Source organism: Perca flavescens, chromosome 4 (assembly GCF_004354835.1).
Source record: "Perca flavescens isolate YP-PL-M2 chromosome 4, PFLA_1.0, whole genome shotgun sequence".
NCBI lineage: Eukaryota > Metazoa > Chordata > Actinopteri > Perciformes > Percidae > Perca > Perca flavescens.
The window spans coordinates 20325942-20345516 of NC_041334.1; the positions used below are offsets into that span (position 1 = coordinate 20325942).

Sequence of the window (19575 nt, forward strand, 5' to 3'; positions counted from 1 at the left end):
AAGTTAATGTTGTGAAAAATGTGTGTGTGTGTGTGTGTGTGTGTGTGTGTGTGTGTGTGTGTGTGTGTGTGTGTGTGTGTGTGTGTCTCTCTCTGTCTGTCTGTCTGTCTGTCTGTCTGTCTGTGTGTGTGTGTGTGTGTGTGTGTGTGTGTGTGTGTGTGTGTGGGCATATCTTGCTGCCCAATATGTATCAACATGCCACAACACAAGATATATACTGAGCAAAAAAAGCAAAAAAAGAAACGTCCTCTCACTTTCAACTGCTTTTATTTTCAGCCACATGCATAAAACTTTGTATGAACATAAAAAGATTCAACTACTAAGAACTAAACTGAACAACGTTTTACAAACATGTGACTACCAGAAATGGAAAAATGTGTCCCTGAACAAAGGATGGTCAAAATCAAAAGTTGCAGGACGTTACAGGGAAGACATCCTCCTCCCTCATGTGGTACCCTTCCATGCCCCCCAGAAATGTTTGGGAACTTGCAGGTGCCTTAGTGGAAGAGTGGGGTAACATCTCACAACAAGAACTGGCAAACCTAGTGCAGTCCATAAGGAGGAGATGCACTGCAGTACTTAATGCAGCTAGTGGCCACACCAGATACTGTAACTTTTGATATTGACCATTCTTTGTTCAGGGAAACATTTTTCCATTTCTGTTAGTCACATGTCTGTGAAACGTTCAGTTTAGTTCTTAGTAGTTGAATCTTTTTATGTTCATACAAAGTTTTACGCATGTTAAGTTGGATGAAAATAAAAGCAGTTGAAAGTGAGAGGATGTTTCTTTTTTTGCTGAGAATATATATATATATATATATATATATATATATATATATATTCTTATCTTATACACAATACAGTATAGTATACTTTATTATCATATCACATATATGGAAGTCCATTTCTACCAGGAAAAGGAATCAAAAATATGATTTACTATTTGAAAATATTCATGGTGTGGAGTCCAAGTTATAAGCCACTAAGTAAGCAATATGAGATAGGAAGTTAAAACTATTAAATACGAAGTAAAACAAGTTCCTTTTTAAGTCTAAATTATAAGATAATAAATCAAAAACACTCCTAAGCTATGCTGGTGGCTGTTTGAAGCTGTACTTATAGGCACAGCAATGCTTTGAGCTAAATGCTAACATGCTCACAACAATAATGCTAACATGTTAATTGGGTTTGAGTTATATGGCAAATTATTTATTGAGACATATAACTCAAAACTACAAATGTGAACAGCATGGTGTAGCTAGAAGAAAAATCTGCAGATCACCAGAGTCATTAGGACACTTTGTCTGGAAACCATGAATACAGACAGCCCAACATTGTCATCAATAGAGCCACACTGCTAGTGTGAATACAAATGAGACTTACAAAGGCAAAGTCAAAATCATGGCATGTGCAGATTAGATTATTTTATAATTCTTGAGTATTTTTATGTTAATTATCCCTGACTTTTTTTTCAACAGCTAATGACAAAATTGATGTATGTTTTTCCTGTCATGAAATTACCCTTTTCAATGACCTCACACTGCATTTGGAAGCTAGATATCCATCTTCCCCGTCTCAGAGAGACACTCATGTAGCGGGTACTCATCTTAGAGGCCACCTTGATTTATCCTTTTTGTTCCAAAAGAAAATCCTCACAAATCAACATACTAAATGATTTCTGAACCACATGCATTGAAGTCAAGAGGCAAACATTACACAGCTGGTGTGATATTAAGATGAGTAAATTATGTAATAGAACAAAATATGAAACTTTTTAAGGCATATGTGTAACTACAAACCTTATTCCATTGGGGATAATTGGAAGGGCCTGTTGATAATACGGTACACTGCTCAAATAGAGCGTGGTTTCGTAGTCTTCAAGAAGGCAGAATGGAAGAGGGATAAAGGGTATAGAACTAAAATAATATCAAACACACACACACACACACACACACACACGCACACACACACACACACACACACGTAAAGGTGTCATATGAACAGAGGCTGACATCCTGTGGCCAGCGGTGGTCTATCACCCGTCATTCCAGAAACCACCAAATGGCGGCGCTGTCATTAAAACAGATCAGATTGACTTCCTCTCTTGACACCCCTCTTCTTCTTCTCCTCTACCGGGTTTGATTTTCTTTCTCTTCCGGTTGTCGTCTGTTCGTGTTACAGGTACCCTGTTTTCCCACCTATGTGGACTTTTAAAATCTGAGTCAATCTGCTTGTATTTTACATTCCCGCACAAAAACAGTAATAGATTGTGACAATTCAACTTACTGCTCACATTTCCACCGCAGTATATTTTAGATGTGATCCTCATTAATGGTTGAATTTCACATTTGAAAAGTGCTAACGCTGCCTGAAGCCAAGTAGCTTAAGGCAGCTACCAGGCAACATTACCACTTAAAACACGGCTTACTTGTAGTATGTCTGTTTTTGTCGGTATTCTATGCACTTTTACATCGACACTTGACTACTACTGTAATACCACGAAGTTGTCATTTAACAAACTCATCTCTGTTTACATAATAACGTTACACAGCTTTCTTGGTTGCCGGCTAGCGATTCAAATGTTAGCCAACATGCAAGTGGATGCAAGTAAGTGATGCTAAATTAAGATAAACGTCTTCTTTTTTTTTTTCTTCCCCCTATCTTCAGATTAACCAGTGACGAAATGGCCAAGTCAAAGAATCACACAACCCACAACCAGTGTAAGTATGACTAAAGTGTGAAGTTTAACGTTACTCATTTTGGAGCTTAACATTTAAAATTAGTTCCAATAAAGGCAGACTCACCAATATTTTAATAATAGTTTTACATTTATGACCATTATACATATATTAAAGTGGACTTTGCAGAGGTGAATGTAGCAAGAAATGTGACAAATGGACCAACTGTTTTTGTGTTTCTCCCCTTGTCTGAACAGCTCGTAAAGCCCACAGGAATGGCATCAAGAAGCCCAGATCTGATCGTTATGAGTCACTGAAGGGGGTAGGTACAGTTCTGTGTTGATAGATGGGGTGTTTTGCATGTGCACAAGAAACCAGGTTGTTACTCTGAGAAATCAGTTATGAAGTAAATCAGGCGTGTTTGCATGCGCGGTGGTAACCTGCTTACTGCCAAGTCGCAGTGTGTGTGTAAAATGTGGTTAAATGTGCTGAGTGACAGGGAGCTCCTTAGTTTCATGTCCCCATTTTTATGATTTGGGACTGTGATAATGTCAAGCCTTGTCTGGAGAATAATGAAAGTAATATTTTCCTTTTAGCCAAGCAGTGTGTTTTTAAGAGGTAATTGTGAAGTCTTTAGCTAAGGGGCTGTTGAGTCCAAAATTATCATCACATTGTCTTATATGAAAAGTTAATGGAAACTGGATTCAAGGCAGACTTTTAAGACTGATTAGATTTGATTGACATTAACTTTTCGATTTTGACTAATTAGATTTAATTTTTTTTAGAAAATGTTCCTGCTACACAAGCAGCTGAGAAATTGACAAGAATTTAAGGCCCTGTTGACACGACAACGCTCGCGGGTGAAAATGACGATGGCGTTTTTGAGGCTTAAAAAAGTGAAACCACCCTCCAGAGTGGAAATCTTAAAAATGCTCTGCCGTCGCGTTCCTGTTTAAAGGGTAAAACCCGCAAAAATCTGCTCACAGTGGCACCCCATATTTCGTTACATAAATCAAAATACAGTGATTACTTGGCCGTTGGGTATCCACAGCCTGCCTATATTTGGTCCGGATGGCTTTCAGCTTTGATGATATCTGACTTTTACAGATGGCGTCTTTCACGTGTGGATAGTACGTCCCTCCAGGTACGGGATACTGCTGAAGAAATTCGGTCTATATATTTTGACTGGCAGGACTCCCAGTCCACGCCCTGTTGTGCCTTTTGTAATCTAAGGTTGTTTGGAGCAATAACTCCATCTCCTCGTCTGTCCAGACAAAATTGTCAGCTTTTGTTGTTCACTTCGCCATGTTTTGGTTTTGCGCTACTAGGGAGAGGAGAGATGAGGAAGGAGGAGGAGAGAAGTAGAAGGAAGGTTCTACACAGGTGCACAGTCTTGGTTGTGTGGCAGTGCTTCCTAACCGCCTGGTGTGCATACTACATTGAATTTCACACATTTATTTTGTCTAAACGTGAAATAAAAAGTGAGAACGCAGCGCCACTTTTGCGTTTTTCTCTTAAGATCGTTTCCGTCTAAACATAGCCTCAAATGCTGAAAGCATCGTTGGATGCCGTCCTCCTGTTGGTCGCTGTTCATTGTCTTGTGGGAAAATTGACTTTTTCAGGGCTTAAAGTTCTCAAGCACCATGCCTGTACAGTTTTACATCAATATAATACTTAATTCAATATGTTGCAGTGTTTCCGCTAGGATTTTGTCCAGCAGAGGGGAGCGGGTGTCAGAAGTTTGACGTATTTTTCCAGAGTTTACCGGTGGGCAGGTTTAGCAGTTGTAGCTGTTTGTTTTCAGAGCTTTGTTTACCCAACTATAAAACTTAAGCACATCCCCTCAAGATACGCTGCTTTCACTTACAGAAAACTGATCCTTTTTTTTTTTTTTTATGAAAACTATATTACAATCTTAATTACTTCTCTCACAGTAGTGCCTACGAAATGATGCTACTTTTATTGTCAAAGTTCTTGGCGTAAAGACCAGTTTAAGAATGAATTTGCTTGAGATAAATTGTCTGTAGATGAACATATGTTGCACCTTGGCCACTGGTTACCTTCACAGTTCAACTGTGGCAGTAACGGTACATTTCTGATTTGTATAGACCAACTGTTAGTGAGGTAGTTCTGTTATCTAGTATTTTTTTAAATTTAATTTCAACCAGAAGCCAGATGTGTAACTACACTACTCTAATGCGGATTAACAAGTGTTTGGTTTGCTTTATTCCAGCTTAAGCCCTTATGTCATTCATTGTGCTGGAAGTAGCTTTAAAAATAAATCTTTTAAATGCTTTAGTCCTGCCTGCTCACTTCACTGTTTTTCTTTCTTTGCTGCAGGTGGACCCTAAGTTCCTGAGGAACATGCGCTTTGCTAAGAAGCACAACAAGAAGGGCATGAAGGCAGCGCAGAAGGCAGCGGCAGCTAAAGCTGTGAAATAAACTGCCATCCGGTCACCTCCATGTTTGTCAGTGTTTCATAGACTGTTTCCACCATCACAATAAAGCTATGCTTTGTTAACGAAACCAACATCTGATTTTTGCCTTTTATTGTAACTGCCTCAGTCTGACCGTATGTAATCAATCACTTAATTGGATGTGTAGGATTTCTCCAAGGTGATGTTAGCTGTGTCGGTTCATCATTCATTAAAATCACAAAATGGGGAATGAGGATTGAAATGCAAGGTTTCACATGCCGTCTGGTAGCGGAGTGGTTAAGATGCATACCATAACTGCAATGTCCTCGGTTTGATTCTGGCCGAGGACCTTTGTTGCGTGTGGAACTCCGCCAAGCTGTTGACGTACAGCTAATTAAATCTTATAAGAGGCCTGCTCTATGGTTTGGAAATCCTAATCTGTCAGATTTGGATAGTACTGTATCAAATACAAGATTGAACTGTAGTTATCTTTGAGACAACCTTGCTGAAGTAGGGATTTGCCGTGAAAAGTGCCTTTACGAAACAGAGTTTATTTCTCAAACATCCTAGATGTCTAATTTCCACCCTGTTATACTGTGAGCTTTTGATACATTAAGCCATAAGTCCATTTTGCCTTCCTGCATGATTTAACAACATAGTGATAGGTCGTACTTTTTAAATCATATAAAATGGTCATTTAAAGTGATTATCTGGTCCGCTGTTTTTTGTATTTTTCTTGCTAGACAATTCATTTACAAGCTTGGGGTACATATCTACTAGTAAATTACACATTCCCACTAAAAGTGTCCATTACTGAGGTTTTCTGTCCCAGCATCCCATAGTAGCCCTGCATGATATATTTAACTCATGTACTATGCAGTGACATAAAGATAACCGTTGTAAAAAAATAATTGTGTAAACTAGAAGAATTAGTATGGAAATTATTGGGGTAGGGAGGGGGGCTGAATCTTATATTTCCGTTAATGAAAAAGCGTGATAAAGGAGCGACTGTACCGGCTAGTGAAGAAGTCACACGCTCGTTGCTCAAGACATTTAATGACTGATGAGATCCACATTGATTGTGTTTGTGTTTTTGTTTTTTTTAAAGTATGTTAGATGATTGTTTGATGGTGATGAGAAATATAAAACTTTGAAACATCCTCAGCATGTAAATTTTCCAACTATTTTGAACAAGTCATATCTTTGAGTGTGGGTCACAATCAAAGTAAACAATGTCTTTGTTATAGAAAATCAGTGGTGGAAGAACTCTTAATTACAATTCGGCCTTGAAAATCTTACTTTTAAAAGTTCAAGTATTACCCATAGGCTGTATATCAATATATATATATATATATATATATATATATATATATATATATATATATATATATATATAAAAAAAAAAAAAAAAAAAAATATATATATATATATATATATATATATATATATATATATATATATATGTCCGAATGTACAAAAGTAACTAGTTACTAAAGCTGTCAAATAAATGCAGTGGAGTGTAAAGTAAAATAGTGTCTTTTTAAAATTTAATAAAGTGGAAGTATAAAACGACACTGGTAAGGTAGTATAAAATGTTAATTTGTTTTATTTATTATGTTGGTTACGCAGATGAATGTATTAATTTTCTTAGTTTGCGTTACATCGTCACTTCCGCTTATGCTGACTCCAGCTTGCATCATTTCTTGTATCTCGGGAGCAGATAACATGTGAGTAGGACCATTCAAACTCTATATTCATAACTTAAAGGTTTGATTACAGCCACACTTCATTGTACATCTGATAGTAATTGTTAGCATCCAAACGCACCCTTTAACACACTTTACTATCCGTTTAGCTAACGTTACAAGCTAACGAACGGCAACTAATGCATTGACCAGCTAGCTTAGCCTGCTAGCTAACAACATTCTTGTGAACGAACTGCTGTGGAAAAGTGACATATTGGACGTAATAAACTAGTTTGGGCATACTTTCTGCGTTTGCATGTTCGACGTGGAAATAATTTAGTAGATAGCCTTGACTTCAGCACATAAAATGTTGAAAAGGACTGCATGTTCTGTTGACAAAACTGTCGAGCACCGACAGGTTTTGACAAGTAGGCTAAGTTATTAATAAGACCCAAAAGGGTCTGAGGAGGGTGCGAGACATTCTCTGAGGTAGACACATTATATTTAAATATAATGTAGGTATAATTTCCTAACTTGTCCTAAACGATACGTAGCATTGTGTTTCAATGAATGTGCGCTGAAAGTGACACTTTCTCAGCCTTGGATCAGTTATTTGTGTTAGGGCCAATCATTGATATTTTAATGGGTAAATAAAAGAATTTGTAGGGAAAAAAAATAAAAAATCATCATGGGCTCTTTGTGACACGTAGAATGTGATGTATTTCAGTTTCTTCCTTCTCATGAATTGACTTTCTGATTTTGGTTTCTGTTTTTGGAATGTGATGTATTTCAGTTTCTTCCTTCTCATGAATTGACTTTCTGATTTGGTTTCTGTTTTTGGCAGACGCCATGGTGGAGCCAGTCCCTGAGTCCATCAACTTTCCCTCTGAGGAGGAGAAGATTCTGCAGTTGTGGCAAAAAAAGGACTGCTTCCAGGAATGCCTCAAACAGTCCAAGAACAGGCCCAAGTAAATCAAACTTTTTTTGTTTATAATTATTTATTATGCAAAATGTATTCCCATGGCAAGCTGTTGAAGGACAAACTCTTAGGAATAACCTGTCACTCATGACAGCTGAAATACAATTGTCTTTGTTTAGAATGTATCTGTTTTAGGATCAAATAAAACATTTAAAAACATTATCTACAATGTAATAGATGGTAAAATATGCTTTACATATTTGTTACATTATTATGAACACTTAAGTGGTTCAAAACAGCACCATAATCATATTGCTGTATATGAATGCTGTCCGTGGTTAAAGTTTGTTTTTATGCAATGTCATTGTTGTTGCACTGCCTGCCAAGAATAGAAGTTGCATTTCCTGGCTAACCAGTTATTGTCAGACTCCATTACATACTTTCAGAATTTGATCTTCGTGATTACCAGTACTTGTCCATCATATGAAAACATGTAGTAAGCAACTATGGAGCATTGATGTAAGCTAAATAGGTAAATAGTAATGTTATCGTGTGTTAAAAGTCTGTCAGCCCTAGGGATGTAACAGTATGAAAATTTAACCTCACAGTTATAGTGACCAAAATTATCGCTGTTTTATTATTATTGTGGTATTTTTAAAAGTGTGTTCAATTTGTTCAGAAAGCACTGGTATTTCAAAAAGTGTGACAGTGTATATTATATTACAAAAATATAGACAATAGGCTTGTAAGAACTGGCTACTGAAACACTGGCCTGCTGTAGGGTGTCCGGTAAGAACTTGAACCAGAGATGTCTGACTTTGAGATTCAGGAAGATTTATTTATAACTCAAACATGAAGTTAACTGTGAAGTTGTATTTGACGTTACATGTGAAGTTAGATGTGGTTCTGAAATATAAAGAAATAATAATGCACATTTATAAGCATCTGACTTACTATAAACTAAATGTTTTAGCCACCAGCATATAACAAGAAACCATACTAAGAATCACATTCATTTCTCTGTAATAATTAACACAAACTGAGAATAAGCCACATGTATTACAGCGCACATATCCATAACGGAGCAAACAGTGTAATACACCTTTAATAGCTAAGCACAGGGCTCCACAGCGCTATGTGTTTACTGCCGATTGCACCTTGCTAGCAAATAGCCCTAACACAACCTGAATATCCACACATGGCTGCACAAGTAATAGTACATAATAGTACATAATAAAATCTGCACATCTATCAGCTATGCAATAAGAAACAGCAACAGCAATAATATCTCTCTCTCTCTCCAAATAAATGTCACGTCTTAACACGGGCTAAACCACATCATAGTAGAACACTTATTGAAATATGAATAAACGTAGTTTTAACATTTACACAGATAACAGGCAGTAAAACTCATGACAGTTTAACAAGCTACAGAATAGTTTTAACTTACGTTCTGGGCTACACACATCGCTTCAACAAGTCCGAAAATGGGAAAGGAATGATAAAGAAAAAAAATACATTTACAGCTGCTGTATCTGTCCCCATCTCCTGTCTGAGCATGAGTGATTGGCAGGAGATCATCATCATTTTTTCTGTGGTTAACACACCGGTAATTCATTTTTTTTAGAAGTTAAGTAACCACAATAAGTAGTAAAAGGGTGTTCAAGAAAATCATTGACTGTGAAAAATAATTTTGATGTTTTTCCTTTTTTAACCAACAAGAAATTCAATGTGATGATGACATTTGTTAAACAAAGCAAAATTCCAGTACAGAGGAACTTTGGTTACAAGCAGACACTCTGCCACCTCACCAACACTATAGATATTTAACCGGATGTTTTCTTACAGACACTACCAAGTTACCCTCTCTGTTCCTCGAAACCTTTACTGTTTGTTATATACAGAGATACACCGAGTAGTGAAGCTGCTGTTTTCCCTGTATGAAGCAGCCATGAATACTCTCGTATAACGGAGCAGTCTTAATGTTGTGTGTCTGTTATCTTGCAGGCTTGGTTGAGAGAAAGGTGTTACCAGACATCGTAGTCTTTTCGTCTCATATCTAACTTGTTTTTTTCACAAAGAAAATATTGTCGACCGTAACAAATATTTTACTGCCCATTTCCCAACCAGGTACACCTTCTACGATGGTCCTCCTTTTGCCACGGGTCTACCCCACTACGGGCACATCCTGGCCGGCACCATCAAGGACGTTGTTACTCGCTTCGCTCACCAGAGCGGCTTCCATGTGGACCGGCGCTTTGGCTGGGACTGTCATGGCCTCCCTGTGGTAGGAATCTGTCCTCTTCAATATTGTTAAGTTCTGCCTAGATTTACAGATTTATCCTTATTTATTTCTCCCCATGTTCTTTCTTTATAGGAGTATGAGATTGATAAGACTTTGGGGATCAAAGGGCCTGAAGATGTGGCCAAGATGGGCATTGCCGAGTACAACAAGCAGTGCAGAAACATTGTCATGAGATACTCCACCGAGTGGGAGGTGAGCATACAGGAAAGATCAATATGTGAGAACTTTGTAACCATACTTCTGAGAAAAGTTGGGTTTTTCATTTCATGTATCAATCAAAATAAAGTGCAAACAGTGCATTGAACCTGCTCTAAAGGTGTAGACACATATAGCCGACGGGCGACCGTTGACAGAAAACCCCGTCGATATGATCAGTCGCGTCCCCGAGGTCCAACAAACTGCCATAGAACAGACCAAAAAGACGAGAGGAGATGAGACGTAATACGTCTCTATAACAGCAGGCGGCGCTAATCTGTAATGTCGCCCAAGAAATGAAAACCGGCAGCTGATTGGACGAACGCGTCACATGGGTTTGTTTTCTCCGGAAATTCAGACCTGGACTGTCATGGCGGCCGTTCAGAATACCATCTCATATTGTACTAAAATAGTTCACTGAAACATGTTTCTGAAAACATTTTAAGCGAGAAATAGGCCGTGCAGTTGCTGAATCTGTCTTCATTTCAGCTCAACAAAGGTCAGTTTAAAAGATTTTCATCAGATTTTGAGAGACTGTAGTCACCTCATTCTGCTCGTCATTTCCGGGTTAGTCCCGACGGCCCTGCCGCCGACCGAACATGTCAGGTCGGCCAAAATGAACGCCAACAGCCCCCCAGACGGACGACGGCACAGGAGACACCGAACAGATTTGAGTCACTGACCTCGCCAGACTGTCCCACGGCCGATAATCGGCCTGATGTGTCCCGGCCCTTAAACATAGTGAGGATACACCATATATCTCACATGTGCAATATATGTGTTTTTGTCTGGGAGGTTTTATGTGAGCCTTGATATGGACTGAATGGACGAAACAGAAGAAGTTTAAAACGAGTTTCCCTGCAGAATGTTGACATATACTTATGATGTGCTTTTCATTTGCTATGTGTATGTTTCTTTTTTATTCCTAGACTTCAGTGACGAGAATGGGAAGGTGGATTGACTTCAAGAATGATTACAAGACTCTCTACCCATGGTTCATGGAGACCGTCTGGTATGGAAGTCAAATCTACCATCTTATACATACAAGTTTTGGCTTAAAGATATATGATTTGTATTATATGCTAATTACACAAAGTACTTTTCATCAAGGAGTTCTTTTAACTTGATTATCCCGAAGGAAATGTAGTTTTCAGCCAGGCTTTAAACACTTAGGTCACATGAGTACCCGCATGATAATGAATGACAACAATCTACTTAGAGTAAAACACTTAAAGCAATATATAATTAAAAATGTCATACAAATCAGACTTAATCCGTGTCTTGAATCTGTCCAATTGTGTGCAGTTTGTCTCTCCTTCCTTCTTCACATATTTTGTGTGCGTCTTCTTTTCATTCAGGTGGGTGTTCAAACAGCTGTACGACAAGGGTCTGGTTTACCAAGGTGTCAAAGTCATGCCTTTCTCCACTGCCTGCAACACACCCCTGTCCAACTTTGAGTCCCACCAGAACTACAAGGTTGGCCCAAATCACAACCCCCATGACACCTCAAGTGGTCTAATGCACCACTAGTAACACAGGTTAGTGTGTGGACGTAAATATCGAACTGACTTAATCTCTGTTTCGCTCTTGTCTCCAGGATGTTCAGGACCCATCTGTGATTGTCACCTTCCCATTGGTTGGAAATGAGGATGTGGCTTTGATTGCCTGGACGACCACGCCCTGGACACTGCCAAGCAACCTGGCCCTCTGTGTTAACCCAGAGTTCTTGTATGTCAAGGTCAAAGGTGAGAGACAAAGCTTGACACAAGTGCTGTGTCTCAGTTCCATACTAATTGTATACAGTATATACTACAAACTAATCTTTACACTATACTGTTTTTGGATGATGCTTGCGCAGTTAAGGCCTGGACACACAAGCCGACGACCAAACGTCGGCAGAAAAGGCAGTTGGACTGATCAGTCTCCTCAAATTGGTCAAAAAAGTGCCTCGGAACACACCAAAGAAACGAGACGTAATACATCTCCATAACTAGGGCTGGGTACCGAACGTCAATACTTTTATGGCACAGAAAAAATTATCTTTCGGTGCCAAATTTCGGTTCCAAAAGCGTCTGAGCGCGTAAGTGCAAGCTTATCTGTCCTCTCTGCATATTGACAGAGTGCAGCTCCGACTGACACACACACACACACACACACACACACACACACACACACACACACACACACACACACACACAGAGAGGTGCGGACGGAGTAAACTGTCTGCAGTTTTGTTGAAGTCACGACAATGCCGATAAAGTGGTTTGAAGTGTGGTTACAGTTTCAAAGCTTCACACAGACAGTGTTTGCTGCGATATGATATTAATGATGATATTAATGATGATATTAATGGCAAGGCGAAAGCGGTCGCGGTGCTGTTGACGTTACACTTCCTCTAGACAAGCAGGCACATCAGTGGTTTCTCTGCCCTGATGACTGACTGACAGGCTGAGCTTGTAAGGCAAGGCAACTTTATTAATGTTACTCTGAGTGAGCAGTTTTACCAGAATTTTTTAATTTTGATAACTGTTTTGATTCACAATTGAGGTGGAAAATAAAAGCTTTGTGTTTAATGTATTTTTGTTGATGTTGAAATGGATTTTAAAACCTATGGTATCGAAAAAAGTATTGTTAGGAACCCGCATCGAAACTGAGGTGTCGAAATTGGCACCGGATCGAAAGATTTTGAACGATGCCCAGCACTATCCATAACAGCAGGCATCGCTAATCTGTATTGTCGCCCAAAAATTAAAACCAGCAGCTTTGGACGAACGCGTCACGTGGGTCGTTACTCCGGAAATTCAAAGCCAGACTGTCATGGCAGCTTGTTCAGAATACGATCTCATATTGTACTAAAATAGTTCACCGAAACGTGTTTCTGAAAACATTTTAAGCGAGAAATAGGCGATGCAGTTGCTGAATCTGTCTTCATTTCAGATCAACAAAGGTCAATTTAAAAGATTTTCATCAGATTTTGAGAGACTCTAGTCACGCTCATTCCGCTCCCCGTTTCTGGGTTAACACTCTACCAATCAGATGGGTCATTTGAGTCCGACTGCCAGCAGTGCCCGCCCCGCCGATTCTACATGTCAAATCGGCCAAAATGAAGGCCGAAGGCATGGAACACACCGAACAGACTCGACTCACTGACCTCGCCAGACTGTCCAACGGCCAATTATCGGCTCTATGCGTCCGGGCCTTTAGATGTCAATCAAACTGTGATTTCATTTTTTTTGTTTTTGACGTGTTGCTGGAGCTATTTCACCACCATCCCCAGTTAGTTAGAATTATTTGATTGAGTGAAGAAAGTGTCCGTCAATGGGACCCTTAAAGATCAAGTTTTTTTTAAGTATACATGTTAACTGTTTTGAGAATATTTATTTTGTCACTTTTCCACTGTGAAGACACTACACACTCAAAACCTGCTTAGAACTGGTGTGTAGTATGAAATTGTGCCACGGCGTAGGTTTTTGAAAATTAGGGTTTGGTCACTCGTGCCGACATAAAAAACAAATGATGATGTTGATGTGCTGATTGGTACAGAATGTTTCTCTGCGGAACTTGTTGGTCTGAAATAGGGCTGGGCAATATATCAATATTATATCGATATTGTCTTAGATTTTGGATATCGCAATACCGTGACATGACATACTGCATCATAGTAAAGTGATGTACTTTTCTGAACTTACCAGACTGTTCCAGCTGTTCTATAATTTGCCTTTTTCCCACTTAGACATTATGTCCATATTACTGATGATTATTTATCTAAAATCTAAGTGTGAAGATATTTTGTTAAAGCACCAATTGTCAACCCTAGAATATCGCCACAATATTGATATCCAGGTATTTGGTCAAGAATATCGTGATATCTGATTTTCTCCCTAATGCCCAGCCCTAGTCTGAAATGTTTTTGTACAAATAGAATCTGCTCCCAGTGTGTTATCCTGTGGTCAGGATACTTTCTGATTGTTGTGAAGAAACACCATTATTCTGTTGCTGTCGTCTGTACTTTCTTCAAGTCATTGTAGAAGAAAAAAAAAAAAAAAAAAAGAGGACATATCTGCTCTCTTATCCTGCCTTCAAAGTTGTTTGTGTTGTGGATTACTTGAATTGACAGGATTGTTAGTTTTGTTGAACGATGTTGCTTAAATGCTGTAGCCGAAGGCCAAGTTTTCTGGCTGAAAATCTTGTTTCCCTTGTGGGTTGATTGTTCTGGACCACGGTATCAGCTGATGGGTGTTTTTACTCAGAAAGAACAAACAAAAACTAATTAACAGAGAGGGAGTGCTGCCTTGGCAAATTTGCACCCAGAGGAAGGGATTTCTGTACCATAATGTGTTGGAGTTTCTAGCCTTTGGCTTAGCTGAGTCTTAGCTGATGAAATGAGAATTTATTTTTGTTATATGACAAGAGTCTCTCAGTGACAGGGACTTTGTTTTTATCTACATCTAACCAGACGCTTCACATTCATGAGCAGTAACTTGATGCTTACACATAACTGATGAGGGCACATTAAAAACATTATCTGTCCTCCAAGTGCATGAAGACTCGCCCACGTAAAATGGCCCTGTCAGATTTAAACAAAAGACAATTAAATATAGTTGTGTAATAACTTTGCTAATGATTTCCATATAACAGGTTGCACTTACAAGTGTTTTTGCAATTTGTATTGGAGACGTCCTAATGGCACCATCTCAAATCGATCGTTTGTAAAGGCACAAATGTGATCCAAATTTAACCTGAAAATTGATATCTTTCTCAAATTGAAAGGACTTTAATACACAACTTGAGACAACATCCATATTTAATTCTAAAGCAAATTTAACAAAACTATATATATTATTTACGATATTAGGTTTTTTTAATTTTAAGAATGTTAAGAAGGTGCCTTTTTATCAAGTATTTCTGCTTCAAGACTACACTGCTGTCAGACCAATAATATAAACTGTATACAATAAACACAATAATATATATACAATAGACACAATAGTGTATATATACATATAGACACACAGGTGCCAGTTTATCAGGTACACCTAGCTAAAACTAATGCAGTCTAATACAACAGCCCTGCATTAAATCCTACCCTCATAAAGTTATAATGTTCATATTGAATCAGTTTTAGAGAGGTTTTGATTCAACTTTATGGTCATTTTGAAAGCCGTAGTTTGTGGTCCTTTTAAATTGTACTGTTATAGTGAGGGTATTTCTAATATTTTGACCACCACCATTCATTTTAAATCATCTTTTTACAGGGACGTTGTATTCAGAGCTGCAATGATTGGAAGGGCAAAACAGAAGTTTGAAGATGTGACTTAAGCCAGTGGGAAATTATAATGGGCATTTAAACTATAATCTAGACAAAACAATTAATCCGTTTATTGATAATGGACATAATGTTTTGCAGCCCTAGTTGTATTAGCCTACATCCGGTTTTAGCGAGGTGTGCCTAATAAACTGGTCACTGAGTGTATTATAGTTAGTTAGCTAAAGTGATGGGTTTATTAGCTAATTGACAAATAATTGATGTATGACAATTTAGGTATTCAATTAACTGTTTAAATCAGTTTTTGAGAAAACATTTGCAGGTTTCACGTCCTCAAATATGAACACCTGCTTTTTTCTTTTTTCTCTAAGTTTCATATCAATGTAAATTGGATATCTTGACTTTTTGGCCTTATCAAATAAGAGATTTTTAAGATGTCTTTTCGGGCTTTGAAAAGTTGAGACTCAGATACACAGAGCATAAAACTTCATTTTTTAAAAACTAATCAAAAAAGAAAATACTCATCAATTTTAACCCAATATGTATAACTAATTTATCAGCTAATTTCGTAAGAAATAACAGTGGCACAACACCAGGACCCTGAAACTGAAGCAGCTAAATAAAATTCAGCCGTTATTGATTTTGTAATTTATTTTCAAAGTTGTCTACATTTGTGTGTGATTTTTTTTAGACCTGAGAAATGTGGATGTGCCTGAAATCAGGTTGCTTGAAAAAGTGTCCTTGTTCAAATATAAAAAGAAAACCAACAAAATACTCCAGAGAGGTGGCTAGTGCTTTTCTGTAACCCTCGTGCTTTAGTTTTTGGTTCCCTGTGAGATAAACTGGTGGATTTTTAAAAGGATGACCTAGATTCATACCAGTGTGTCATGGCCTCTTTGATCCTGCAGGGGGCACTGTTGAAGCACAGTCTGTCGTCCTAACTGCACCGCCTGTGCTCTGCTGCATGGGAGACTGCCTTGGAATACCAATGAATGTTTTTTTGTATCAGCTCAGTCGTTCTTTTTTTATCTCCCATCCTCTCTCTTGCTCCATCTTTATTGCCTTTTCCCCCCCTCATTTTCTTATCGCTCTCTTTGGCTCCACATCCACCTGTTTTTGTCCTTCGTTGTTCTTATTTTCTGTCTCTTTTTGGGTCTGTCTCTTTCCCTCGCTGCCTTTGTTGCTGTTTGAGTTGAGGGCTGTCAGCAGCAGCAGGTCTGAGCTGTGCAATCATTTGTCACACCACTGAGGGGAAGAAACATATTTTATTGATGCTGCCCCCTTCTCTCTCTTTTTGTGTCTCACTGTCTCAGGCCGTTTGGTTTTTGCCCTCTTCACAACTGTTGTCCTTGTTGTTCTCAACTTCTCTTATTTTTCCTAAAATCTCCATTTGGCCAGGTTTCCAGAAGCGTTCACTTTTCTAAAATGTTATCCTACATTTTGGTGGCAACTTTTCAATAAGTCCCAGTGTTTCCCCTACCATTAATGTTACCATTACCCCCCGCCCCCCCCTGAAAGAATGACAAAATTATATAATTATGCTAAAAAATACACAAAAAAAAGAAAAAACGGATGCACGAGATAAAGCTGTTTTCACACATCCAGGCAATTCGCTTCTCTTTCCTCGCCTTTTAAAAGTTCAATTCATTTTACCTACGGGCTGGCTACATTGCATTGTATGCAGAGCGGACGTTCCAACACTCCGCTTTCATTATAACCAATGAAACTGGCTACACCGGGTACGAGAGCAGCGTAAGTAGTGTGTCTGCTTGGCGGAGATCCGCTCTACAAGCGCAAAAATAGGACAGTCTTCTATTTATATTTTTTACGCGAGGTGTGTGCGGCCCTTTTACACAGAAATGGATCATAAAGTGTAATTATTTATTTTAAATTAAACTACTGATATACAGGAAATGTTTCATTTTGATAGCTTCTGGTTTTATTTCTTGTTTTCCTCACCTGCCTCCTCCGATAACAGCTGACAGTAGATTGACATTTTCACAGCGCTGTGCCAGCTCCAAAAACCGAAACGACAACAATCCCAGAGCAAAGCTCTCCATCTCGCCTGTGACTCCCACAATCCTACTCCACCCGTGTGTGCGTAGCTGCTGTAGGCAGTTACAACATACATTCCGCTGCACATACGCTCCGGTAATGGTCCGCAAAGTAGCAGTTCAATGTAGCCAAAGTCGCGCAACCCTGCCCCCATTTTCAACTGTTAAAAACTGTTGCTAAATAGTTGTGTGATGTGTAAATCAATGTTGTTTTTATTTATTTTCAAAATGTGCACTTAACCACGATTGTGCTAGTGGTCACACAGTTAAGTGTTTGGACACCCTCGGCATGTGTGATGTGTAAATCAATGTTGTTTTTATTCATTCAGCAACGCCACCACCCACAGCACCCCAATAGCCATTACTGTCCCCTGACAGTTTCTTTGGCCTCGTGTCTGTGGATGTACGGTTTATATCTTTGTCTTTTGTTTGTAACCTACTTTCTCTCTTTTATGCTTTATGAAACAATGAATATTCAAATGACAAGGAATAAAAACAAACAATTAAGTAGTAGAATACAAGTAAGTTAATAAGTTACATATAGTATTGGATTGGTGCTTCCCTTCTAAAATTGAAAAGCTTATTTCAGTCAGGCTCTTAATTTCTAACATTTTTTGCTGATTTTAAAAATGACACACTCAATGGGACGAGATTTATACTATTTTTATGTCACGTCAGTGCTCTTTAATCTCATTGTTCTTACTGTTTGTGTCCTGAAATGGGATGTGTTGTTAAAAGAGTAGTAGGTAGCGATACAGGATTTAATATAAGGAGCCTTGGGATGAGTCATTCACCTGTGTTTTTCTGTTCATCTCTCAGAAAACGCCACAGAGAAGACCTACATTTTGATGGAAGCCAGGCTTGGAGCTCTGTTTAAGTCAGAGAGCGAGTACACTATCCTGGACAAGTAAGTATACACGACCCTATATAGAGTTGTCCAGGTGTCTCTGTTGCAAACTATCCAGCATGGCCTGCCTTTGGCTGTATGCTTGGCCAGCAAGTGGTATTTGAGACTTGGTGTACTCCAGTGGTAACTCAATAAAAATCAATAGCACATGCAAATAGCATTAGTCTTGTTGAGAGAACAATCTAGAAGGGCTTTGAAACTGAATTTGCCATTTAAAAGACCCTTTTGTTTATCCATTTCTGCTCAAGGAGGCCCAAGGCCCAAATTACAAAACACATGTACGTTAATCGCACGTCAAAGAAATTCATTATTATGCCGTTATTTTTGTTAGCCCTACTTAAAGAAATGCAAACAAACCAGAGCGTTTTCCCTTACCCCAGAATAGATCGGTTCACGTCACTGTCATCGTCATTGTTAGCATGTTAGCATGCCGACATCACATTTAGCGAATAGCACCAATGTAGCGTGGCTTTAGACTGTAAGACTCAGCCCTTAGTAGTGTTGACAGTCTTTCTGTCGGGCTGCAACAACCTTTCAGCAATCTGAGGGTTGGGTAGTATCAACAACTGAACAGTCAGAGGATACTGTTTAGACAAATATGAGTAAATTTGATGAAGGTGAATTACAGATATTGAAACAGGGACTTTTTATGTGTTTTTTAGATTTCCCGGCAAGACGCTGAAAGGGAAAAAATACAAGCCTCTTTTCCAGTACTTTACCAAGGTTAGTAGTCTTTGTTCTTGTTCCTGGCCGTTTCACTGGCTTACGTATTGTTTGCCACAAAATGTAGACCGACCTATGTCTCACCTAAATTATCTGTCTGACTACAAATTGGCATCTCAGTTTACATTCTCAAAATCTGTCTCTTAATCTCTCTCTGTCTATCACTATCTGTGGCTCTATTTCTTTTGCTTCTTCACACCACTATCCCTCCTTTATCTAATTCTCCTCCTCTTTGTTTATCTTCAGTGTGGGGAGCAAGGAGCGTTCCAGGTGGTGATGGATAACTACGTCAAGGAGGAAGAGGGCACAGGAGTAGTCCACCAGGCACCTTACTTTGGAGCTGTGAGTGGTCTTTCACTGTTCTCCTGCTTTGTGCATATTTTTTATTTGTTTTTTTATCAAGAGATTAATCTTTTGGTTTATAAA

At 38.6% G+C, this 19575-nt stretch overlaps 2 protein-coding genes across 2 annotated transcripts in view; both read left to right on the plus strand.

The window, feature by feature from the left end:
- The first annotated feature begins 2090 nt into the window (after positions 1-2090).
- Positions 2091-5208, plus strand: rpl29 (ribosomal protein L29). Its single transcript, XM_028575841.1, has 4 exons — positions 2091-2181; positions 2668-2720; positions 2936-3000; positions 5019-5208. The coding sequence occupies exons 2-4, from the start codon at positions 2684-2686 to the stop codon at positions 5118-5120; spliced, it is 204 nt and encodes a 67-aa protein (XP_028431642.1). The 5' UTR covers positions 2091-2181; positions 2668-2683; the 3' UTR covers positions 5121-5208.
- Positions 5209-6736: 1528 nt separating this feature from the next.
- Positions 6737-19575, plus strand: part of iars1 (isoleucyl-tRNA synthetase 1) — a 66409-nt gene continuing 53570 nt past the window's right edge. Inside the window, exons 1-10 of the mRNA XM_028576050.1 lie at positions 6737-6822; positions 7625-7748; positions 9830-9986; positions 10077-10196; positions 11129-11211; positions 11558-11675; positions 11797-11944; positions 18339-18426; positions 19089-19149; positions 19396-19491. Of these exons, the coding sequence (XP_028431851.1) occupies positions 7630-7748; positions 9830-9986; positions 10077-10196; positions 11129-11211; positions 11558-11675; positions 11797-11944; positions 18339-18426; positions 19089-19149; positions 19396-19491 (990 nt within the window). The 5' untranslated portion in view covers positions 6737-6822; positions 7625-7629. The remainder of the gene's footprint in view (positions 6823-7624; positions 7749-9829; positions 9987-10076; positions 10197-11128; positions 11212-11557; positions 11676-11796; positions 11945-18338; positions 18427-19088; positions 19150-19395; positions 19492-19575) is intronic.